Source organism: Mauremys reevesii, linkage group 19 (genome assembly GCF_016161935.1).
Source record: "Mauremys reevesii isolate NIE-2019 linkage group 19, ASM1616193v1, whole genome shotgun sequence".
NCBI lineage: Eukaryota > Metazoa > Chordata > Testudines > Geoemydidae > Mauremys > Mauremys reevesii.
Genome location: NC_052641.1, coordinates 13,030,356 through 13,054,977, shown reverse-complemented (window position 1 = coordinate 13,054,977; position 24,622 = coordinate 13,030,356). Strand labels below are relative to the sequence as shown.

Genomic DNA, 24,622 nt, shown 5'->3' with positions numbered 1-24,622 from the left:
CGCAGCGCCGGCCCGGCCGGGCAGGCTCCTCCCGAGGGCTGGGGCAGGAGGAGCCGGGTCCTCCCCCTCCCCTGCGCCTGTGGCTGGTGCCCCCTCCCCTGCTCGGGGGGGGAGGGTCTGGACTCGGGAGACCGGGCTGCAGGGAGGGTCTTGGAGGAGGGGCTGGGAGCTGCAGGCTGTGGGTCCCGACCTCTAGGATCTGGGGGGTGGAGGCCTGGGGCAGGGAGCTATGGGGCTGGGGCTGCAGGCTTGGGGGGGGTGGCAGGGTGATGTCTCTCTGTAGGGACTGGGGGGCTACAGGCTGTGGGTCCGGGGCTGCAGGATCGGGGGCGATGCGGCTGTGGGGCTGCGGGATTTAGGGGTGAGGTGCAGGCTGTGGGGCTGGGGCTGCGGGATTTAGGGTGAGGTGCAGGCTGTGGGGCTGTAGGATCTGGGGAGAGGAGGAGCTGCAGGCTGGTGGGTCAGGGGCTGCTGCTGGGGGGGGCAGGAGGAAGGAGGGACAGATGCAGGCTGTGGGTCCGGGGCAGCAGGATCAGGGGAGATGCAGGTTGAGGGTCCGGGGCTGCAGGATCGGGGGAGATGCAGGCTGTGGGTCCGGGGCTGCGGGATTTAGGGGTGAGGTGCAGGCTGTGGGGCTGGGGCTGCGGGATTTAGGGGGGAGATGCGGCTGTGGGGCTGGGGCTGCGGGATTTAGGGGTGAGGTGCAGGCTGTGGGGCTGGGGGATTTAGGGGGGAGATGCGGCTGTGGGGCTGGGGCTGTGGGATTTAGGGGGGAGGTGCAGACTGTGGGGCTGGGGCTGCGGGATTTAGGGGGGAGGTGCAGGCTGTGGGGCTGTAGGATCTGGGGAGAGGAGGAGCTGCAGGCTGGTGGGTCAGGGGCTGCTGCTGGGGGGGGCAGGGGGAAGGAGGGACAGGTGCAGGCTGTGGGTCCGGGGCTGGGGGCTGCCGTGAAGCCACTAGAAATGAGGCTGTGGTTCAAGCAGCTGAGAAGGCGAGTCTGGCAGACACCCCAGGCTACTGACTGCTGCCCAGTGGCAATAGTCAGAAGCTGCCTTCCACCCACCCCCTGCCCTCACAGGGCTGGATACAGATCACCTGTCCTCTCAGTGAATCACCTTCCACTTGCAGGGGTCTTTTGGCTGCCGTCATCCGATCAGCTCTCCAGCGGGCCGCGGGGTTCAGGAGAAAAAGGCAAGACCTTGAATTTCTAGGAGAAAACACAAGCAGACACCCCACCCCTTGTCCCTGGGGGGTCCCTTTTCAGGCCTTTTTCCTGCACCACAAGGAAGCAAAGTCAGGTCTAGTGCTGTTTAGCTTTGCGGCAGCAGCCCCAATCCTGCCCCAGGGCCAGCACCAGCATCACTGTCTCCCAGCCTGAAGATGCACAAGAAGGACCCCAAAACGGCCACAAATACGCAGGACTTATTATGTAACATGAAGTATCTAGAGGTCTCAGGCCGGGATCAGGCCGCACTTCATAGGCTGCACCCAGACACCACAAAGATGGCCCTTCCCAGGTAACATATGGGCTGAGCAATCAGGCACACCGGTATCCCTCCCTAGTGTCACTTTACCTGCAGGACCCTTGGGACTTGAAATCCTGATGCTGGACTAGTCAGATTAGGAAGGTTTGTATATAGCAACTATGGCTTTGCTTTGCTTTACAATGTAACTGTTTATTGGGGGGGGGCGAGGCTATAGCAAAGGGCAATTGAGATCACCCAGCATCAGAAATTGGTCCTCAACTGTGTCTTGTTTTGTTCGGATTTTGCCAGGGCCCTGGCTTTTTCCTCTCTCTCTCTAGCGCCCATCACCCATGTATCTGGACAACTCCCCACTATTAACAGATGTAGCCTCACAACGCACCTGAATGACAGGGAAGGAGTATGAGCCCCATGGCAAACTCACAGGGAGATTAAGGGCTTTCCCCATAAGACCTTTCTTCCTTCCACTCTCCCCTCTGTTCTAGCAGGAACCTCCCACCACCGACCATTATGCTGGACTCTGCTTTTCAGAAGCATTCACACTGGAGACCTAGAGAGAACTACATGGGAAAGGAGGTCACAGTATTATACAGCTGGCTGGGGGAAAGTTCACAGGGCTGGCGGGCGAGAGGGCATCAAACACTTTAATGAACCACTGTTACCAGTAGACGTTGCTAGGCAAGGCGGCCTCTCTCTGAGGCCTTGGAACGACAAAAGATCCAAATTCACAGAAACATGGCGGCTAAGATCATAGCAATATTTATTCCCCTACAAATCGTTACAAAACATTCACTCCTTGCTGATTTGAGACAATCCCAGATACAGGGGGTCCCTAGGAAGCAGTAACACAGGTCCAGGCTACCAGATGTGTTATGCTGACACTTCACAGCAGCTCACGAGGATCCGGGCCTCCGTGCTGAGTGAGGGGACCTGCAGTCAGAGAGGGCCTGCCCCCAGGCTAGCTGAGCTGAGGATCCGGCACAGAGCGATCGTGCTCCTTTAGAATCATAGAATCTCAGGGTTGGAAGGGACCTCAGGAGGTCATCTAGTCCAACCCCCTGCTCAAAGCAGGACCAAACCCAACTAAATCATCCCAGCCAGGGCTTTGTCAAGCCTGATCTTAAAAACCTCTGAACTAAATCATCCAAGCCTGGGCATTCTAGTATTTGAACCCCTTAAAGGGGCTCTGGCAGGTAGTCTAGGCTCAACAATGAACACTTTTACATTGGTATAATCTAACCAGGCTCTAAGAAACCTTTGCACACCATGTATGTGAGGATCTCACACAGTGAATTAAGCCTCACAATGCCCCTGTGAGCTCTATTACGATCATGACTCCCCTTTGACCGGTGGGAAACTGAGGCACGGGGAGGCTGCAGCATCAAGAACAGAATCCAGGAGTCCTGTCAGGCTGCGTTTGAACATAAGCCAATTGGATTCTTAGTACCCCGTGTGTTTGGTTTTTTAAATCCATGACTCCATGGCTGAAAAATTATTAAAAAAGGAAGAAGAAGAAAAAAAAAAGCCAGTAGTCACTATCTATGGATCTACAAGCAAAACATCGCATGTTCCTCTGGCTGCCTGCACTGCAGCAGGAGCAAATGAACAAATGCTTCCCCCGTGCTGTTGTGACACCATCCGTGCAGCTCCTGTACAAAAAAGGATGCTGTGGTCAGATAAGGTGCCACAGAGGTTAATGCTACTGTTAAATCAAGAGGCAGTGTCGAGAGCCATTTAAAACACTGGAAAATGGCTCCGCTTGCCAGCTGGGAAAGAATGGAACTGGGAGGGGAAGAAACTGCATTGAAAAGTTCTTCCACAGCCCAAGCAATGGAGAGAGGTGGGGGAAAAAAAAAAGCAAACCTCAGCACCCCATTTATTTGCATTGCTAGTTATTTTTATAGCAAACGTCTCCTATTAAATGGTACAACCACACGCTGTTATGTTACCATCCAGGTTTTTACATCACACTTTCTATCCAGGTTCCATGTATAGTTTATAAAGGGTTAATAAATGATTAACAGATGTGCTCATAAATGGCTAAGCCATGGTTATTAGAGAGCCTAATAGGTTGCTTATAACCAGGGCTCATTACCATACATATGCCTTCTACTGATGTGCTTCTAATTCATGCTACTTGTGTACAGAACAGGCTTCTATTAATCATTTATTAACCCTTTATAAATGCAATTTTATATTCAAGAGTGACTGATTTTTATAGGGGCTACCCAGCCGAGCGACTTGACAGTTCTGTTCAAAGGATCATTCGTGGAGGAGTTTAAGCAGATCGGCCGTTTACAGAAGCACAGAAGAGAAGCAGCAAAGAGAAAATCAAACCAAAAGGGGAACAACCCTACTTCCTTTACTGCATTCTCCAGAACCCTATCGGGTTTTGCAGAATTTGCCAGCACAGTACAACATGTACGGCTGGGCTTTCCAAAGGGTCCAAAACACATTAGGGGAACAAGGCACCTAACAGCATTCGATCCCTTTGAAGGCCTGGCCTGGCCCACACGGGTGCTGAGCACCCATGACTCCCAGTGATGTAGATGGGGGTCAGACTGGCAAGCTGACATCAGTGGAGCTGCAGGTACCAGGCACCCAGTTGGGTTTGCCTCTAAGCCTCCATATCTCACCCTGCTTCTTGTGAAGTGGTTTTTTAAATATATTAACACAACTATTTTAGGAAACCAATACAAATACAAGGACCAGGGGGGAAAAACCCACTCCCTCCCCCCCACCCAAAACATCTCAACCGTGTCGCTTCGAACACCCCCAAAGGTCCTGGCTATGGTGGGAAAGTAGCAGCTCCATAGCCTTTGTGCGGAAGGGTGGCCAGGACTTCTCCACTGGCTGTGGAGTCTTTTCCAAAGCTACATCCTCTAGGGTGGCAGTGATGTGTAGAATAGGCACCATGGTGCCCAGCGAGGTCACAGCTGGTGACACACTGCTGGGCACAGTTTGCTTCCTGTGTCCTGACTATCAGGGGTCACACGAGGCTCAGTCACACTGGTGTAAATCCAGAGCATCTCCATTGACTGTAGTAACCAAGAGCAAAGTTTGTTCATGTCAGTGGATATAGATTTAGCTGATCTTCTGCGGGGTGGGGGAGAAAAGGCATTTTCTCCACCAAGGGGCATTTGTAAGTTTCAAGGTCCCCTTCCCACCTCCTTGCATGTGTTCCCCTCCCAAAGTGCAGGGCGGGAGTCACCGCTTGCGATACCAGCCATGATCAAGACAACTGCACAAGGGCCATTCCCACCTGTGGGTGTCAGTGTGTGTGGGGGGATCTGCTCCCAGCTCACACAGCCACGATACAATTCCACTCCAGGGCTGCGTGGAGAATTTCTCTGCTGCGGGGAGATGTGCCCCCATTCAACCCCCAGAGGTGGAGCACAGAGCTGATGGTTTTTCCTCCGGCACATCTATCAGTCTCTCCCTTGTTTTCAAAGAAAATGCTGCCGTATTCTACAGACACGGGGCTGGAGTCTGACCTCATTTACCCTGGTTCAGCTTGAGCAGGCTGGCTGCTGATTCACCCTGGTGGACACGGGATCAGAGTCAGGCCCCTGCGCTGTAACCAGTTCAGTCAGGTTACTCCAGGGCCCAATCCTGCAGCCCTGCCCCAGACAAACGTCCCACTGGTTGCAGAGGGGAGTTTTGCTTGAGCGAGGATCTGGCCACCGTGTTTTGGGCTGTTAAAAAAAAATACTGCAGGCTTTTATAGTGTTTGTTTTTGTAACTTGGAGATTTTCAGCAGCTATTGCCGCAGACCAGGGAAGGGCAAAATCCAACCTGGTGGGTGACTAGAAAGCAGCTGATGGCCCCAAGCTGAAATGCACCTTTTCATGCAGCCCCTGAATTGCTGGGGAAGGCAGAGAGGGAAAATGACCATGAGAAATGGCAGAGGTGGGCTGGGGATATGAGAGCAGGACAGAGGGAGAGCGTGGGAGTAAACAAAAGGGGCCCAAATCTATTAATCTCAATCCATGATTCTGCATTGCCTACACCTTGTGCTGTCATTTAAGAGCAGGTTAGACAAACACCTGTCAGGGATGGTCTAAATAACTCTTAGTCCTGCCATGAGTGCAGGGGACTGGACCAGCTGACTCTCAAGCTCCCTGCCAGTCCTATGATTTCCCCCAGAACTGAGTAACTCCAAACCATAACAGGAGCATTTCACACCTACTCTACCCTGAGGCAACAGGGATCAAGCCTAAGGGGATCTACACTAAGAACAGAGCCATGTCTGACACCCACACACGGTCCCCTCAGCTGTGCATGTACACGGAAGCAGCCGTGTGCAGCAAGCACGGAGCAGAGACCCCTCCCATGCAGTCATGATCAGTGCTTACTATCAAGTCTCAGCACCTTAATTTAAGCTCTCAGTAACCTGGGGCATAACAGATCCAGTGGCAGGGGTCAGCGGCAGCCAGGCAGAACAGCGATCAGACAGACAGAACATGGGAGGCAGCGAAAAGTGCTCCTGGTTTGAGATGCTGAGGGTATAATTTCCACTTCCGCAGTATTGCTGCCCTCTCTTACCACACGGCCACTTGCTCTCCCTGTGCAGACGTTTCACTGGCAAGAGGTGTGCGTGTTGGGGGGTGGGGAGGCAGTGCCAATGGTCCCAGAAGCAGCAGCAGGAAAGCACATTCAAGAGGAACTGCCCTGAAAATGATATGGAGAAGTCATGCAGAGTGAGCCTAGCAAATGGCACTGCCTCTTGGACACCAGCAGGGAGCGCCATTGCCACATGCCGAGACAGGCCAGGCAGCGAGTGCACCAGCAGCTGTAAGGTCTCTGCAGGGCTGCAGCAAGGACACGAAAGCAGGACGTGCAGCCGTGCAGCTGGGGGGTCACTGCTGTGTCCTGTCTAGGAGTGGAGGAGGCATCGCAGCCCATGTGGACAGAGCTGGGGGGATAGGGGGGTAGGTGGGGAGTCTTAAATAAACCACGGCCCCAGGCCTCCCAGCCCAGTGGGGGCAGCCAGTCTGGACACATGCCACCAAATCTTGATTTCACAAGTGGGGTTAACGGAGGGCAGGGACCAGCTGCCAGCCCTGCCAGCCAGCGGAAGGGGAGCTAGGACAGCAAACGCCCTGGCGCGCGGCTCTCAGACTGGGGTTGTCCAGGACAGCTGGTGATGCCAAAACAAGACTCCAGAGGCGGAGCAAAGGGACCTCTCCACCCCCTGCCCAGTGCCCTCTGCAGCTGTGAAAAGACAAAGCCCTGTAGGTGTCGGTGCCCTTTTGAGACTGATACCCCCTTGTCCCCTAACACGCCTCCTAATGACTGTCACACACACACACACACACCCCTCAGTGCCTCACAACTGTAACACACACACCACCCTCAATGCCTCCCAGTGACCGTGACACACACACACCCAGTGTGACGGTGACACCTCCCCTCCCCCCACAAACACCCCTCCCAGTGACCGTGACACTCCCCAACACAACACCCCTCCCACACCGCACAGGGCATCCCTGTCTTAAGCAGCCACACCAGGGATCAGCCACAAGCAGCAGGGCAGAGAGCTATCAGGGGAGAGTGGGCTCTGTCATGGTCATTTATGGGGGTCAGTGCTTGTGCCCCCTCCCGAACCTGCCTCAGACCCACCTGAGAAGTCTCCGCCCCAGAGGCTGGTCTCTTATAGGCCTCTCTGGAAACTTGGAGACGCAGGTGGCAGTTTCCCAAGGCAGAGGCTGCCTGGGGCAGGGTCGCACTGCACAGCAGATACACCCTTCCGGGTACTCAGTATCAAGCTGAGCCTAGCAGAGCTGAGAGGGTTACAGTCCTCCCACCTCGGAAATACATTCGCCAGAAGCCAAGAGAGGCGAGACCAGAGCCGCCACCCAGAGCACTAAGTAGGGGTCGGCCGTTCCATCTGGGACGCCAGCGATTGTTCCCACTCACCGTCGGGCCTCTGAGCCGATTGCCGGCGAGGGAGTGAGGTGACCTCAAAGCAGGGAGCCAGTGATGTGCACTAGGTGTGTGGCCTGTCAGGGGGAAGGGGACACCATGAATCCAGCAGTGCCCGGTGCGTAGCAGGACTCCCTGGGCCTTGGGACTGCAGGTCAGGTCACTGGCACCGTGCCAGTCCCTTCCTCCCCTCACCCAGGCCTTCTGGCCCTGGACAGCCTGTAGTGTGGGGCCTCCTCCCTCAGAGCCCAGCCCGGCTCACAGGGTTAATCCAAGAGATGTTTTCCCATCCAGGTGGAGTTATCCCACTACTGGCACCAGCTGCTGGGTTGGGCACTCGAATGGCTCCATTTCTCCTCGGGGAGCCCCTAGTCCCAGGCCGGGTGGGAGAAGGTGATGTTGTAGAGGCTGGCCCAGCTGGCAAAGACCCGTTTCTCCGTGATGAAGCGGTGGTGGTTGCCCTTGTGGCTGCGCTCATTGTGGATGTAGGTGGTGCACTCGTCCGGGCCCTTGGGCTCGTAGTAGTGATATGCCATCTTGCCGGGCTGAGGTCTCCTGCTGCGGAGGACAGAGTTACAGGGTGAGCCGCTGGGGCGCTGCCAGCCGATGGCCAAGCGCTGGGATCCCGGGAGGGGCACCTGGTGGGAGTTGAGTTCTTACCTGCAGTAGTTAGGGGGGACCATCCCGTAAACATGCACCTTGTCACACAGCTCCACGGCGATCACCATGGTGAACCAGCCTGTGCTCAGCCATGACCGGGACTTCTCCCTGCGAGATGGGGAATGGCAGGGGGCCGGCAGAAGGAGGGGGAGAGAGACAGAAGGAGGAGATGGAGAGAGAGAGAGAGAGAGAGCAAGAAGAGGAGATGGAGAGAGAGAGAGAAGAGGAGGGGGATGCGAGGGGAAGAGTGATGAAGGAAAGGAGTGTAGGATGGAGGGCAGGGGGAGGACAGGGAGTGACCAGTTAGGAGAAGGTGGGAGGACATAGAATTATATTGATGCCAAGTTTTTGTTTCTCCCATTTGATTCCCCCATCCCCACCCCATTTCTGCTCTCCCAAGGCTCCCCATCACCTGAGCAGCCTGGCTCCCCCTTCCCAGCTAGGGACCAGGATGCACTGCCAGGCAGGCGAGTGGCTCCAGAGGGCAGCATGGCCTCTTTTCATGGGTGTGCATCACGAGACAGCCCAAGTCAGTGGCATTGCAGCAGGGGCAGACAATGGGGATGGGTTGGCCAGCGAGGCTGGGGCTCCAGTCACCAGGCGTGAGAATGCTACTCCTGGGGGAATTCTGCACCACTGCGCAACGTAGAATTTTGCAGAAATTAACATGTGCGCAGAATTTCCCCCACAGAAACGGGATGCAATGCTGCTAACTGCCGCTAGACCCACCACAGCCCAGTTTGCACACAGAAGACATTGCAGGGGGCAGGGAGAGGGAGTTTGAGGGTTCCGGGCAGCTGCAGCTCCCAGCATGCCCTGAGGAAGGAGAGAGCAGCCCGCAGGAAAGTTCATGCAAGCCTGGGATGGAGCATCAGGCTGTTTCTCACTCTGGATCCCTGGGCGACGGGGAGCGGGTGTCTGGGCTGGGGGGGCCATGGCTGGTGTGTGTGTGTGGGGGGTATCTGGGCAAGGGGGGGCCCGCAGCAGGGCTCTGGGGGGGAAGGGTTGTGAGTGTCTGGCCCTATGGGTTTCTTTAACTCTCTGCTCCGGGGGGAATTTCTGTGTGTGTCTGTATCGCTACAGACATACTTGCTGAGAGGTATTTTGAAATAAATGACCGAAACAATTGAACGTGGCGTGATTATGTAGTAGTGTTCTGACAAAGTTTGCAGAATTTTAAAATATTGCGTGCAGGATTTGTGGGTGCAGAATGCCCCCCGGAGTAGAATGGGAACAGGGCTCCAAGGTACCTGTCCTTCCCGGTCTCTCCCCGGAACAAGTCATCGAACTGTTTCATGCGCCCGGGGGAGACCACGTAGGCCGACATGTTGGGGAAGGACATGCTGACGCGCTGGAGGATCTTGAGCAGGCTTTTCTGCATCTTGCTGGGTGGCCCCCAGAAGATGAGGATGGTCTCCGGGGTCTTGTTGACGAACTCCTGTGGCCTCTTCAACACCCTGTAGATGCTGGAGTGAGCCACCACCCGGACCGTGGTCTTGTTGCCCACGTCTGCCTCGTAGCCGGTGGTGGGGGCGTCGTTCATGCGGATGACGCACTCCGATTGGTCAATCTCTGAGCCCACTTTGCTCCCGAGCAGGTGGCTGGAGCTGGTGATGATCACACACTGGTGGCAATGGGAATTCAGGGTCTGGGGAAGAAACCATCATTAGCAAGGACCCTGTGACCAACTAAGCCCTCCCCACCCTCACGACCCCGTGTGCCTTCCCTGCTTAGAACGCCCAGGCAACGGCGAGAACAGAACCGAGACCCTTCTCCTCCAGAGACACTGGTCCCTGCCACTTGAGCTACCAGGGGTTCTCTCTAAGGGGACAGGAAATAGGGCTGTTTTTTGGGCATGGCACTGGGCTGGGACTCAGAAGATCTGGGGGTCAATTCTTGGCTCTGTCACAGCCTCCCTGGGTGACCTTAGGTGGTCACAATCTCTCTGTGCCTCGGTTCCCAGTCTGTGAAATGAAGCCAGGAACACTTCCTTTGTCTATTCAGACTGGAAGCTTTTTGGGGTAGCAACTCTCTATGTGGATGCCCAGCACAATGGGATTCAGAGCAGGGAGAGCATTACCGGCACTGAAATACTAAGGGCAATACCGGACCTCTGGGTCACAGTTCTGGCTCCATGCAGCGGAGGGCAGTGCTCCACACTCACTAGTTAGTTCACTACCACGCTGCCCTTTGATAAGCACCTTCCGTCCCAGGAGCCCAACCTGCTTACCAGACATTCCTTAATGAACCCTCTGAGCCTGCCTGGGAATTACTGCCCCCATTGCACAGACGGGCAAACCAGGGCACAGAGGGGCAAAGTGACTTGCCAAGGGCTGGTTAGTGAGCCAGAAGCAGAGTTGGTAACAGAGTCCGGAAGACCCAATTCCCGGTCCCTTGCTCTCAGCAATGGCTGGTGCTTCCACAATAGAAACACAAAGGTCCATTCTCCAGCTCAGCAGCTGCCATTTGTGTCATGTCACCTCTGCTCCACCAACTCCCACTGGGCAGGGTGCAGCCGTACGGGGGCCAGAAAAGCAGTGGCCCTTCATGCTCCTAATGCACCAGCATGCTATCGCGTGGCTCCTCCCAGCGATCTATAATCCAGCCCTTCGTTCCCAGTATAAAACGCCCGCTGGGCTCACCCCAGAGATCCGGGAGCCAGACTGCGACAGGACCACCAGGGAGCGCCCCATGGCTCACCCGAGGTGGGCTGCGCCGTACCTTGTTTCCATAGATGGGGAGGTATCCACTTTTCACCCCCCATTTCCTGAAGTTGGGGGGCCGGTGGGATTTCCCCCGCAGGGCAGTGTAGTGAAAAACTTCGTTCCCACTGTTCGAGCTGTAGATGATCAGCAGCATGATCAAAGCAAAGAGAACCACGAAGATTGCAGTGCGCTGGCCCTGGGGTCGGGAAGGGAGAGAGCAGGACTCAGACAGTGCAGCGTCTCCAAGTGCCCTGCCTGGGCAAGGGCAGCCAAGGGGACCGGCAAAGCTTCTGCAATGGCCTAACCCTCACAAGCCTCATTCTTTCCCCCTCCTCCCCTACCTTGCCAGGAGCAGCAGCTGGGCAGGATTCCAGCCTACAGCTCCCACAAGCCTCAGATTTTAGGTGCCCAACTTAAAATACCCCGGGCACGATTTTTGGAAGCACCGAGCCCCTCTGCCTGTCCGGCAGCAGGTTTTCCACATTGCCCTCCCCGCTCTCCAAATCAGTGGTAGCTGGAAAACGTGGCTCTCCATCCCAGGGGCGAAGGGGCATCTCCCAGAGCTCTCTAGCGCCCCCTCTGTCTGTCACAGCAGAGATCCCTGCAGCTACCACCACAGCTAAGGGCTCCAGAAGCACAAACACCCCCATGTTCTTTGACAGGCAGCCACGGCCAATTCCCCCCTCCCCAAGCTCTGCTGTGACACACAGAGGGATGTCAAGGGAGAGTTTGGCAGTGGGCAGCTTTTTAAAGGAATATTCGCCAGGGTTTAATGGGACATTACCCCAAGCCCAGATGCACCGGGAAGCCAGACGCTGCTTTAAGCATTGTAACATTATCCATCATGGCCAGCAACTGGCCAAGCTTTTTGCCTCCACGTGCTGGCTTTGTCTAGGATGTGGCAGCAAAGAGACCAGGAATGAAAGGGTTAATTGTGCGTTGCGGGGTGATGGTGGTGGGGGGAGCGCAGGCCTGCAAGGGGCTGGAATTAAGGGGAGCTGGTGGTGTCGGATGGATGCAGCCCCAAGTGGAGCAATCAGCATGTGCAGGCTGGGGGAGCAGAGGACAGGCCTGGGCTGTGGCTTGTCCCTGGTTAAGTGGGAAGATCCCAGCAGGGAAGCCAGCTAACAAGACAGTTGTGCAAAGAGACGGGAGCTCTGCAGCTTCCAGTCTGCCTCTGCAGCAGTGTGCTGGCTCCGTTATAGCAGGCGCAGTCACATCAGAGCTTTCATTACAAACTCCATGGAAAGGGCGGGGACCTTATGGTGAAGGTATTTATCACAGAGAGTGGATGGGATTCCCTCCCCCCCCCACCTTATAATAAACCACATCTCACAGAGCCAGACAGAGAGAGAGGGAATCTTGCTGACTTTGAGTTTATGAGATTATCCTGCCCTCAAATTAGAAGGATTCAGACACCCCCGCCTTCCTATAACCACCATCATGCTTTACCCTGGTCTACTCGACCTAGCCCCTGGTGTAGACGCAGCCAGGTTCACGGAGAAATGCTTCCACTGACCTAACTACCGCCACTCAGGGAGGTGGAGTTCCTACAGTGACAGAAAAACCCCTCCGCTGCTGTAGGATTCGTCTACACTGCAGGGTTATGCCGCGGTAGCCCCCCTAGTGCAAACGAGCCCTTACACCAGGGGTCGGCAACCTTTCAGACGTGCTGTGCCAAGTCTTCATTTATTCACTCTGATTTAAGGTCATGCCAGTCATACATTTTAACATTTTTAGAAGGTCTCTTCCTATAAGTCTGTAATATATAACTAAACTACTGTTGTATGTAAAGTAAATAAGGTTTTTAAAATGTTTAAGAACCCAGGACCCGGGCAGTGTGAGTGCCACTGAAAATCAGCTCGAGCGCCGCCTTCGGCACGCGTGCCATAGGTTGCCTACCCCTGCCTTTCATTGGGGGACTTCAAAGCCCCTTTCAGAAGTGGCCAAATGTTACTATTTTACACGGGGGGAAAACTGAGGTACAGGAACTCATATTCGGCAAGTCAGTGGCAGAGCTGGGTGCAGAACCCAGCAGACCTGATTCCCGGAGCTGGGTGCTAACCACTAGTCAATGTTACCCGAGGCAGAGGGGCCAAGAGTCAGTGCTTGTAAAGGGACTTTCCTAGAGAACGCTGCCAGGACCTCCTACAACTTATTATTCTAGTGCGGCTACTGCCGCTCCCTTTCAGCTTCATTACCACATCTTTTTCCTACTCTCCTTTTCTGTTTGGATTTCTAGCCTTACTTTCTTCCTTTGGGGTTACTAGTTTCTTTGGCCATTTTATAAAATTGCATTTGTTTTCCTTAGTTGGATATGGGGGGAGGGGGAGGTCAGAGAGCACAGTCAGCCTGATGCACTCTTGTTGGCCTAACGTTTCTACAGGCACAGTTCTTCTGCATGTTTTTTCTCCACTATACTGTGTAGGAGTGAATTCTTCTCATAATCATCTCATCATGCCCTGGTGCTCTCCTATTTGTCTGTCATACCCACCTGCCGCCTCTCATCGCACACTTAGAATCAGGGGCGGCTCTAGACATTTCGCCGCCCAAAACACGGCAGCATGCCGCGGGGGGCGCTCTGCCGGTCGCCGGTCCCGCGGCTCCGGTGGACCTCCCGCAGGCGCGCCTGTGGAGGGTCCGCCGGAGCCGCGGGACCAGCGGACCTTCCACAGGAATGCCGCCGAAGGCAGCTTGCCTGCCGCCCTCCCGGCGACCAGCAGAGCGCCCCCCGCGGCATGCTGCCCCAAGCACGCGCTTGGCATGCCGGGGTCTGGCGCCGCCCCTGCTTAGAATACAAACGGTCAGGGGCAGAGACTGTATTTTTGTTACGTGTGTGTCAAACACCTACCACAACGAGACCCTGCTCTCCGATTGGGGCCCCTAGCCATGACCTTAAGCCAAATAATTCCTGCATGGATGGAACCAACTGCAGGACAGGGATCTTAGCTGTTAGTTTGGTCTATGCAGGAGTAAACTCTTGTTGAATTGGACGCATAGACATTAGCTGTGTTTACAAAACTTAATGCAAGCAGAAATGTTGGTTTTTCTTTTCAATTCAATGAAAACAAGTGGATTTAAAAACCAACAACAATTAAACACGCTCCCCCCCAAAACCATGAGCACAAACAACATTATGCCAGTTCCCTGAATTGAAACAAAAGTGAAACTGACCAGGCTGGCTTCACCATCCAAGTTCTGTGAAAGGCAAAAAAAGAAAAGAAAAAAAAGCGAAGCAGCAGCTTAAACGGACACTAGTGAGCTCGTCAAAGCTCCAGGGTTCTATTATTAGCAAAAGAGGAAAGGAGGCTGGTTTTCAAAAGCAGCATATGCCCCTGCCTCCTCCCCGCCAGTTACACCCTGTGCAGGGCAGGACGTGGCACCATGAAGCGTTCAATATTGGACTAACTCTGCTCCCAATGGTAATTCTCACTGGCTTCCATGGCAGCCGTTAGGCCAGCGTTGAACACTTCTGAATATCCCTTCGTCATGCTGACTTGCTCTCTCACATACTTCTCTAATACCTGCTGATCACCAGGGCTACTTGCGTTGAATCTTGGCTTTCTCTCTCTCTCTCTGCAGCTGGGAGGGAGGGGGGAGAGAGAGAGAGAGAGAGTGTGTGTGTGTGTGCGCGCATCACCCCAAGCTCATTTCTTTCGCCTGGTCTATTTGTCAGTGTTTCTTGGGCCCTCTCCCCTCAGTACCTCCTTCCTCATGCGAGCTGGAAAGCCTGTGGGTGCCTGGTAGTTATTGGGTTCCTCCTTGTGCCAGATTTGTGGGAACTGCCTGGCTATGCGGATGCTCTGTATTCTAGGCCTCACATTTGGTTGATACTGTCCAGTGCTTATAGGCACCTTGCCAACAGATTACTTCGATAATCCACAGAAGTCAGAAAGCGCCGCACGCTGCCTCAATCTCTGTGCGCTGGTCACTTCTCCTGTTTGGGCTCCTTTTTGTTGACACGAACGTCTGTCTTGTTGATTTAACCGTAAATCAGCCAAGAAAAAGAGTGAATTCCTTGAAAGGTCAGGAGGGGATGAGAAGAGACAGCTGCTGTGCAGCTGGTCAGTGAGTACTAAAGTTCAGACCTAATGTTCGTTCTCTGGCATCACTCGGCTGATTTCATCTATTTTTTAAAGACTAAATAAAGTGATTTAGAACCACCAGGATGCACTAAACTGTGCAAAAGCTCTGTGGGTAGCAGCACGATCCTATTTCCTGTACCCTTGTCCTCGCCTCCCCCATTCTCTCCTTCAGGGCCAGATCTAAAGCCCACAGAAGTCAATGGAAAGAGTTTTTAGATCAGATCCTCTCTTGAAGCAGACAGGAGCATTGCCTGTGCAAGGACTGAATACCGGCACTGAGATACCCAAGTGACGAGGGCTGGCTGGAAAGATGGAGAGAGAGATGGAATAAAAACCCTGATAGCACCTTCATAATTTGTCTTGGAATAAGACACGGGGGAAAGTTTAATCTAGGTTTTATCTGGCTTTTCTCTTCCTCTCTGAGGCTCACTGAAATGCTATTGTTCACACTCACAACACCCTCACAGCCACCATTCAGCATGCCGCAGCAGTCACCACTAGATCATGTTTCAGAAACACCCTTTCAACCTGTTAAACAAAACATCAGTGCTCAACATGGAGGAAAGAGAACACCAACTGCTTGGGGGGGGGGAGGTAAAAACCAGACACAACTCACCCTCCAGGTCCTTAGATCCCGGATTACATTACAGCAGGAAGTCCTATAATTCCCTGTTGGAATAGGAGGCCTCATCTTTAGGCAAAAGTCCCATGGACTGCAGGAGCAGGCCCCAGCGCTGCCTTCCTTGACTGGAAACTAACAAAGGCTAATAGGCTACGGAGCAGCACAGGGACCCAATACCCCAGCAGGCTCTCAGCAACCTGACCGCTGCCTTCTGTGCCAGGAACCTCAGATGGACGTAAGCCAAGACTGCGTTTTCTCCTCCCTCGGAGTTAATTTGTTTTCAGAGAGACTGAACCTCAGGGCAAACACTCCTGGGTGGGGTTTATTCACTTCCCTGCTCTCTTTCCAGTGAAAGCTCAGCTGGATTTCATGGTGCATTTGAAAACAGGGCAGCCAATAATCTGGAGCTGGCAGCTAATGAAACCCAGCTCCCATAACAGGGCAGATGCAGGTTACCTGGCTACTATTTCACCATGCCTTCAGGGTACAAAGATTTGATGTGACATCCGCTACCTGTGTGCCTGCTCTGAGCCGTTGAGAATGCACAGATCTCCTGGAGAGGAAAACCACTAAGACACATCTTTCCTGCATGGCCTGATCTGCACAGCACTTCACAAACATGAGTTCGTGAGTCCTCATATTAGGCTTGACAACAGAATCAGACACATTAGCCCTGTTTTACCATGGGGAAACTGAGGCACTGAGTGCTTTGGGATAGGGGCTGAGTTTATGGGCAGCACCCAGCACAATTGGAGCGCTGATCCCAACTGGGGCTTCTGAGGGCTACTGTAATTAGCATTAAATAACCAAATAATAAGAGGTGAAGGCCAATCTTTTCAAAGGTGGCCACTGGGCTTGGGTGTCCAACCTGAGTCACCGTGGGCCTGATTTGTAGAAAGGTGGCGCACCTGCAGCTCCAGCCAAAGTCAACGGGAGCTGTGGGTGCTCAGCAGCACTGAGCAACAGACCCTGCGTGTCTCGAGTTGGAGCTGGTTTTTGTAGATGTTGGCTCAAATGACTGCCCAAGGTCATGGCCGGGATTTAAACTCAAGGGCTCTATTCTCCCACTGCAGGACACAAGGTCCCACTGGACCTCAGGGAGAGTTTCTCCTACCCCATAGCCACGGGGCTGCCTGGGACCCAAAGCAGTTTTCAGACTGCTATCACTAGTGGGCAGAATACAGGAAAACAGACGCAGATGAACATACACGGTTGTGATGGAGCAGAGGGCAAGGCTGGCTGGGAGAGAACCATCCCTCATGTCAGTGGAGATCCACCAGAGCTGGGCTGGTCAGCAGCCTTACTGGTGTGGGGAGTGGGGGAAGTGGTGACGGGGAGGAGTGGGGAGGGTAACGATGCCCAGAGCAGTCCAGGAGAGGAGGGCAGGACAGTAGCGGAGTAAGAGATGAACGCTGGAAGGCTTGGAGAGAAAGGTCAGAGCTGGGGAACCTAAAACCAGGCAAGACTCCGCCATACTCTCCAGTTTAGTCACAAATCTAAAGCTCTGGCCAGGCTCCCCGAGGCTCAGAGATTTTTAGTGAGCCCCAGAGGCTCCCCCTGTCTCAAGCAAGGGTCCTCCCCATGAGTCTCTAAGCAAGAACTCCAGAGTCCCCTCATATCTCCCATGAGGCTCCCCTGTGCCTCACAGGAACCTGGGCTGATGCACAGATTCTGCTGGAAACCAGGCTGAGTCCCCCAGTTCTGCCCTGACTTGAGGTAAAGTCTGGAGGTTTCTCTTGAGCCTGGATCTGCTCAGATGCCCCCTGGGCCTCTGACCATGGGCTGGGACCCTCTCCCCTGGAGTCTGGTCCTCTGGTGAGATTTCTGCTACCTCCTGCTTCCATCAAGGCTGGAATGAACCACTCAGCGTTGCTGTAGCTCCCTCTTTCAAGAGCCCGGAGGACAGGGCAGGAGGTCAGGGTTCAGTCAGGGCTGGCTTTCCCCAGTCCCGAGTGACAGGCTCGTCCGAGCAGCCTGAGGAGCAAGGAACACCTACCGCTGGCTCCCTCTGTGACCCGGGGCTAGGTGGGTTTATCGGGGTTGTGTTTAAATCGTGTACAGCCACAGGATCTAGATGCCACGCTCCGAGGGTTAAGAACAGCGATTATGTACAAAGCTGCCCTGAACCCAGAGCACAAGCTGCCACTGCTGCACGGAAACGAAACCTAAGCCAGTGAAAAAATCACATTAACCTCCAACGCTGTGCCGGGAAGGTCAGTGAACCAGCTCTGGTAGATGGCTGAGCAGAAAGAGCTCCAAAGGGGAGGAGAAAGCCCAGCCATCACCACCACTGACCCATAGCGAGAGCCTCCGGATCATACTCCCTGATCAAAGGTGCTAGGAGATCCCGGCAAAGCCTTGCTCAGCTCCCGGAACCGCCACCAGCTGTCCCAATCCCTGGGCCGGCTAATGGGCCAGCCCTGAGCTGGAATGGGTGAAAGATGTTTAGAAAACTATTTAACCTCTGGCTTCAGCTTCCTCCATCTGTGACGTGGGGAGAACATCAGCCAGCTCTGAGGGCCGGGTTGAGGACTGCTGACACGTCCATGCCAGAATGCCCTGAAGACGCAAAGCGCTTGGACCCAGGAGGCAGGAGGTTCCATGAGACCCTCCGAGGGCCCGGGAGATGGATGCTCGGGACAAGGACTGCAGGGCTGCTTCGTGGGGAGGACTTACCGTGTTGTTACTCATGTCTCTCTGCCAGCCTTAGTGCGGAGCCCTCATCAGCATAACTCGAGCACCTGCACAGAACCACAGAGGCATGGTCACTCTCTGAACTACCCGCTCCCTTCCTCGAATACAAGTCCATGGCTACCAATCTCCACCCCATCACGCTCCCACCCACATGACAGCACAGCCCAAACCTGCCCCAAACACGTCAGGCTGGGCTGGGCGCACCTACAGAGTCAAACATGTCACGGTGCTGCATGGTGCTCTCCTGACCTGATCCAAAGCCCAGCGAAGGCAGGGCAAAGAGCTTTGAATCAAGCCCTCTGGCACCGTGCTGCCTTCCCAGATGTGTAACATCTGCCCGGCTGCGTATCACAGCTGCGTATCAGGGCTTTCTCTGAACAGCTCCATTTTGGATGTCGCTATTTCTCCCCAACCCCCTTATTTTGGTCCTTCATCTCCCTCAACCTGGGCTCTGCACCTAAATTGCCCTTTTCATGCACCTTGCTCCCAGGCTGTCTTCTCCCTTCTGCTCCATCTCCCAAGCGCAGCCAGGTCCAAAGTTGGAGTACTGAGTCCTCTGACCTGAGGGTGGGTCCTCCACTCTCCCCTCCCGCTGGGAAGCATCCCCTCCTCCTACAGCCTTTAATTAAAGCAGGGGTGGTGCAGGGGAACCACGCCACAGGGTGAAAGCTCAGTCACTTTTCTAAAGCCTAAGTCGGCCACGTGTTTAATGCTCCTCAGACAGACAGACAGACCCTGTCATCCCAGAACTGCTGCTGGTCAGAGAGATCTCCCAGGAGGAAGAAAAGCAAGCGATGGTTTGTAAACCGATTAGCCATACATAAAATCAGCTTACATAATGGATCATTACAGCGAAGCACAGCAGTTACAGCTGGGGTCTGGGAGCTAGGACTCCTGGGTTCTATCCCTGGTCCTGACACCTTGGTCAAGTCACTGGATCTCCTAGACTTCAGTAGCCCCATTTGTAAACTGGGGAAAACAATAATATCCACCACAAGATGGGGGGAAGGGTTGAGAGATTTAATTTAATTAGTTAATGTTTGTAAAGGGCTTTGCGATGCCCTTAGATGGAAGGTCCAAGAGATGGGTCAAATATTCCTCTGCTCGGTGATCCGGCCTGGATCTTCCAACCCCCGGGGGTTATGAGTCAGCTGCAACTCTCCTTCCTCAGCTAGCGCCGGAGAAGTGAGCTCAGGATCAAAACCAGTGTTTGTATAGCAAGGTCTTGTGCTAGGGCAGCTTGGTAGACTCATCAGTCTCCTCCCCACAGGCTCATTCCCTGGCAGGGAGGTGGAGGGAGGGCTCTCCTAAGGCAGACCTCGGCATAAGCATGCCTCCCACCCCCTGGCTTATTACAGCACCAACCTGCAGGCTGGCTAAGCTTTAGGAGGAGATTATTTTCCTGCCCAGAAAGCTCAGTGAAATCCATTCAAACAAATACCCGATCAAGGGACATAAACCAGCTGGGGGACAATGTTTACCCATGATCGGGTCAACCCAACCTCTCTAAGGGGATTGCGCTCTCCAAAGATACAAAATCTCATTAAAACAAACGGAGCAAAGGCAGCCGGCCACCTCTCAGAGGGCTCACGCTGGGTTTTACATGGGTGGAGGGGAAGGGCTGGCTGGATCAGAGAGAGAGGGAGCTTTTCATGGTCACCTCCCTAGCCTGAATCCAGCCTAGGCTGATGAGGACTTCAAGTTGGTGCCATTTGAGGGCTCTTTGGTGGCCTGTGTGAAATGAAGGTTAGGACGTTTAAGTCCCACCCGGCTCTGCCACTGGGTGAGTCAGTCGATTTCCCTGTGCCTCAGCTCCCTGATCTGTAACTGGGAGAGAACAGCCCTGAACGGGAGTGCCGTGAGGACAAATACATGACCAACTGTGAGGCCCTCAGGCCCTCTGGTAATGGAGGCCATGCATGTAAACAGACAGACAGACAGGTTGGTCTGTCTCAGCCCAGTCCTTGGTGGACAGGTGCCTGCATCATTAACTCCATCCCCACAACTGGCACGCCGCAGCTCCCTTTGCTGGCAGGCTCAGCCCGGAGGCTGAGTGAATAGGGCAGGAGGACGGAGCTCCCCTCTCCCCACTAGCAGGGGTCCCCTCCAGCTCAGAAGAGAGAGGTGGGGGAAGGTGTCACCATTGATGTACCTCAGTCTGGGAGAAGGGTCTTCGATCTGTCCCCAGCACAGGCAGTAGCAGGGCAAGCTTCCGCCCTGCTACCCTGCCAAAGTCCTGGAAAAACTAAAGCAGCAGAGGGCAGCTCAGTCTCCATGGCCCAATCTGACAGTGACCTCTTTGCTAAGACCAGCTACAGATGGGGATGCCTGTGCCCGTGCAATAGGAACTGGGCTGAGAACATACTAACTCACTTCACAGAAGGGCTCCCAGTTCACGCCAGCCCCTTTGTGAACAACGAGCCCTAAAGAGTATATTCTTTTCCCTCCCACGCTAACATGGGACACACACTCTCTGCAGGCATTCACCGGTCCACAGCTGCTCCATACCAAGCACAGACCTAACCAATTGTTTTTTGAAGTCCTCATTAGTGAGTCACTGCAATTTCCCCTCTTCGGTACTTAGCATGATTGGAAAAATCCTCTTTCCTCACTGCCTTGGGAAGGCTGGGAAATAACACACACACACGCACGCACAAACACACACGCACACACGAAGGGGAGTTAATCTCACACAGCCTGGGAGCCCCGACTGCAGAGGTGACCCAAGGGGGCTTCCTTGTAACTCTGTCCTGGGCAGTCATGGCTGGGGAAAGGAGCCAGAGGGACAGCCTGGCAAATGCTCTCTGATGGCTTTTGGGCTAGGGTCACAGGGATCACCTCGACCCCAGCCAGTCGCTGTGCATGTGGCCTGACTGACAGTGGGACGGGTAGGGGAAAGGACAGCAGAGAGGAGCCCATACAGATGTCAGCCTGCACTGAACTGGGGCTGCCCCTACACTGGTCCCCTGGAAAGAAAAGTGTGCGGGGTGGAAAAGGTTAGGCTGACTCAGGATCAGCTCTAGAAATAGTGTCCTGGATGAACTTACAATTTGGCACCCCTGCTGCCTTCCCAGCCCTTCCCCCTGGCCCCTCCTGCCCTCCCAGCCTTCCCCTGCATCGCCCCTGCCCCCGCTGCCTCCCTGGGTTTCTCCCGAGCTCCCTCCCACAGCCTCACACCCAGGCCCACCTGCTCCTTGCCACGGTGTCCCCATATAAGGCCAGCCCTGGGCCCTGCCTGCTGTCTGGGCTGGGTCCGGGGTGTTTGCAAGTGCAGCGGTTGCGGGGAAGAGCCAACCAACTTGCAGTGAGGAGACGGGACTAGGAGCTGGGCTGGGAAACCAGGTGGGGCGGCGAGCAGGGAGCCTTCGATTGGGAGCAGGGCACTCCTGCCATGCCGGCAGCAAGAGGGAGCCCGAGCCCCTTGACCACAGATCCCCCCTGACCACAGTGCCCTGGACAGTTGCCCACCCCTAAGGCTGGCCCTGGCTGGCACCCATGCAGGAGTGGGCCACAACGGTGCCATCAGCGCTCCCCAAGCGCTGCCAGCCCTGCTTAGCACCAGACGAGGAGGATGGGGCCTGGTCAGACTCCGTGTGCACCAGTCGTGCTTTGAGACTGGCAATGCTCATCCTCCCCAAAGCTTCCCAAACCCTCAACGTAGGCACAATGCCACCTGCATCTATTACCTGGCTGTCTCCACTCCTTCCTCCTCCTCCTGGCTCTCCTACCCATCCTGGAGTCCACAGCATCCCCCCTCGGCTGGCGTGGGAAGCCGTCCGTTCTCACCAAGCACGATTCATCCTCTTTAACGCTCAGCCTCCCAACTACACCGAGTCGGTTTGCGCCTTCACCACTCTCCTCTCCGGGCCTCGCCTGAATAGCTGAGGGGCGGGGAGATAATGTTTCGTGTGTGGGGAAGGAAAAAGCAAAGGCGGATAATGTTCTGTGTGGGTGGGAGGAGGATGGAGGCAGAGGGAGAGAAGCAGGGAATCATCACTTGGGTTGGAAAACAGCTCTGGGAGGTTATTACCGCTCACACACCCCCTCATCCTCTGCATGGTGGCAGGAGCAAATACCCTCTCCCTGGCTGGCCCCCAACAGGTGGGTGGCTTAGTCTGAGCCTTGAATTTCCCCAGACCAGGTGATGGCACAAGGGGTGCTAAAAGGAGAGAGAGGGAGGGGAGGAGAGCAAACAGCCAGGGGAAGGAAGATGCACAAATGCTAAGGGCTCCCCCAGGGGCAGTGATTCAGCACCCCCCAGCCCATCCAGCTCCGAACACACCAAGCACTAGGAGGCTGAGCCAAACCCAGTGAAGTCAGTGGGCTAATTCCCCACCCCTCTGCTTGCCTCTGGGCTGCGCTATCGTGTGCTTAGTTCCCGATGCCCTACTCGCCCAGCAGCTTCAGAGTCCTCCCCAACTAGGAATTTCACCGGCAAATCCCTAGTGATCAGGACCAATGTGCACATCCAGGCTGCTGAAGTGCAAGCCTGGAGGACGGGTCCCAGATCAGAGAGAGGCCTTCGTGAAGTTTCCCCTCTTCTTACCTGGGCGAGACCTTTCATCTGAGGAAAGCTGAGAGCCTGGGGGGCCGGGGTGTCTCTCCTCCTTGTCTTCCCCCACTCCAAGGGGCTGTGAGAAGGCCCCAGCTCCCACTGGCAGGCTGCCCTTCCATCTTGAGGCTCACGCTGTCACATCTCTGCCCCCGCCAGGGCCTTGCCCCCGGGGAGGGCTGATCCGATCTGCTCTCTGCAACCTCCTAGAGTGAAAAGCCCAACCAGCTGCCCCTCTCCGCCTGGGAAAAACAGAGTGAAACGAGCGTCGCTGCTAAGCCGCCGGGATCACAGAAATACTCGGATCTGGCTAAACTGGGGCAGCGCACGACGCCTCTGCCCAGGGAATCCCACCTTCCTGCTCTGGTCCGCCGCTCACACCTGGGGCCGAGCCTGCCTCGGGCAGAGCCCTGCGCACTCGTGCAAATCACTATCACCCGCCCGGTCACCAGCGGCACCCGGGCAGCAGCAGCCGCCCCTCTGGGCCTCCCTGCCCAGCCCCGTCCACCCTCAGCGGAGCGGTCTGAGCCCCCAACCCCGGCACATGCGGCCCACCCCGGGGTGCATCTGCAAGCGGACCCGGGGCCTCTCCGCTGCCCGGCCCAGGGGCGCCCCCGCCCCGCTTCCCGGCCGCGCTGCCGAGCGCACGGGGACGCGCCGCTCACCTCGCTCCCCGGCGGGCTCGGCCGGCCCCGGGCGCGCGGAGCAGCCCCTAGCGCGGGCGCGCTGCCCTGCCGGGCACCCGGGAGCTGGGAGCGCAGCGCCTGCAGCCCCGCGCGGCCACCTGCTCCCTGCACGGCGGCGCGACCAGCTCCGCGCGCCCGCCTCCTAGCGCGCGCCCGCGTCCCTCGCCAGCGTGGGAAAGCGGGGTCCCCCCGGCTGCCGGGAGCGCGCGTGCGCGGCGGGCTCTGCCCTGGTGACACACCCCGGCCAGCCCCCTCCACCCCGTGCTGGGGGAAAGGCGCGGGCAGGCCCTGGAGATGCGGCCAGCGTGGCTACGCGTCCTGCCCTCGGGGGATCTCAAAGCGCTGAGCCAAACCCTGCCCTCCACTGAGGCCAAGCGGAGTGCTGAGTGGCTGCGCACCGCAGGGTTTGCCTCCGTGGGAGAAGCTTCATAGCGCCCCTGTTGCAGCTGGGGAAACCGAGGCACAGGGGGGTTAAGTGACTTGTCCAGGTTTCACAGCCAATCAGTGAGGGAGCTGAGAATAGACCCCCAAAGTGCTGTGCACCCCAGGGCCTGTCTGTAACCATTAGACTACACTTCTTCAATAGTACTAAGATGGAGAGATGGAGAAGTGTATTTCCTGGGGCTGGGAAGCTATTGCAGGTGCAGCAACCAGGGCACAGAGTCTCTGGGGCAGGTGGGATTCTGGTCCTGTGAATACATCCCTGTCTAGCCAGAGGCAGGAGCAATGGCTCCCAGGGTGGTAAGTGGGTCTGAAGGCCTCTCTCTTCACTGGTGTTTTAGGTTGTCAGGAGGTTATTTTACAGGCTCTGTCATAGGGGCTGGAACTAGGGATGCGGGGGATGCCGCAGCACTCCCTGGCTTGACATGGTTTCCATTATATCCAGGGTTTACAGTTTGGTTCAGTGGCTCTCAGCACCCCCACTGTGATAGTTGTTCCAGCATCCCGGGACTCTGTGCAAAGCCAACTGTCAAGCAGCAACTGCACGGCAAGTTACTGCAGAGGTAGAGTGGGTCAGCTCTGGACATCAGTCCGCCTAACAAAGGAACATGGTCCTACCTGCGAGCCGGGTTGTATTGTAAAACCAAGGAAACAGGAATACGAAGTGGGCGGGTGGGCCCAGCTGTGGGATCTGGATCCCGCTTCTGATCCGCCTCCCCCATCCCAAAATGTAGCGTGGGAGCCACTTTGCCTAGGGATCCCACCAGC

At 55.6% G+C, this 24,622-nt stretch overlaps 1 protein-coding gene across 12 annotated transcripts; it reads right to left on the bottom strand.

The window, feature by feature from the left end:
• Positions 1-2,174: 2,174 nt before the first annotated feature.
• ST6GALNAC6 (ST6 N-acetylgalactosaminide alpha-2,6-sialyltransferase 6) lies at positions 2,175-24,622 on the bottom strand. Of its 12 annotated transcripts, none has more exons than XM_039506393.1 (8): positions 23,393-23,514; positions 22,722-22,969; positions 21,862-22,118; positions 18,158-18,222; positions 10,791-10,970; positions 9,320-9,717; positions 8,070-8,177; positions 2,175-7,967 (listed from the first exon to the last, which is right to left on the bottom strand). In XM_039506393.1, exons 4-8 carry the CDS (start codon positions 18,170-18,172, stop codon positions 7,778-7,780), a joined length of 891 nt encoding a protein of 296 aa, XP_039362327.1. In that variant the 5' UTR covers positions 18,173-18,222; positions 21,862-22,118; positions 22,722-22,969; positions 23,393-23,514; the 3' UTR covers positions 2,175-7,777. The 12 variants fall into 12 exon arrangements, 8 of the variants coding, with proteins under 8 accessions (XP_039362327.1, XP_039362325.1, XP_039362326.1 ...); XM_039506391.1 differs by having other exon boundaries at positions 21,862-22,056; XM_039506392.1 differs by having other exon boundaries at positions 21,904-22,056.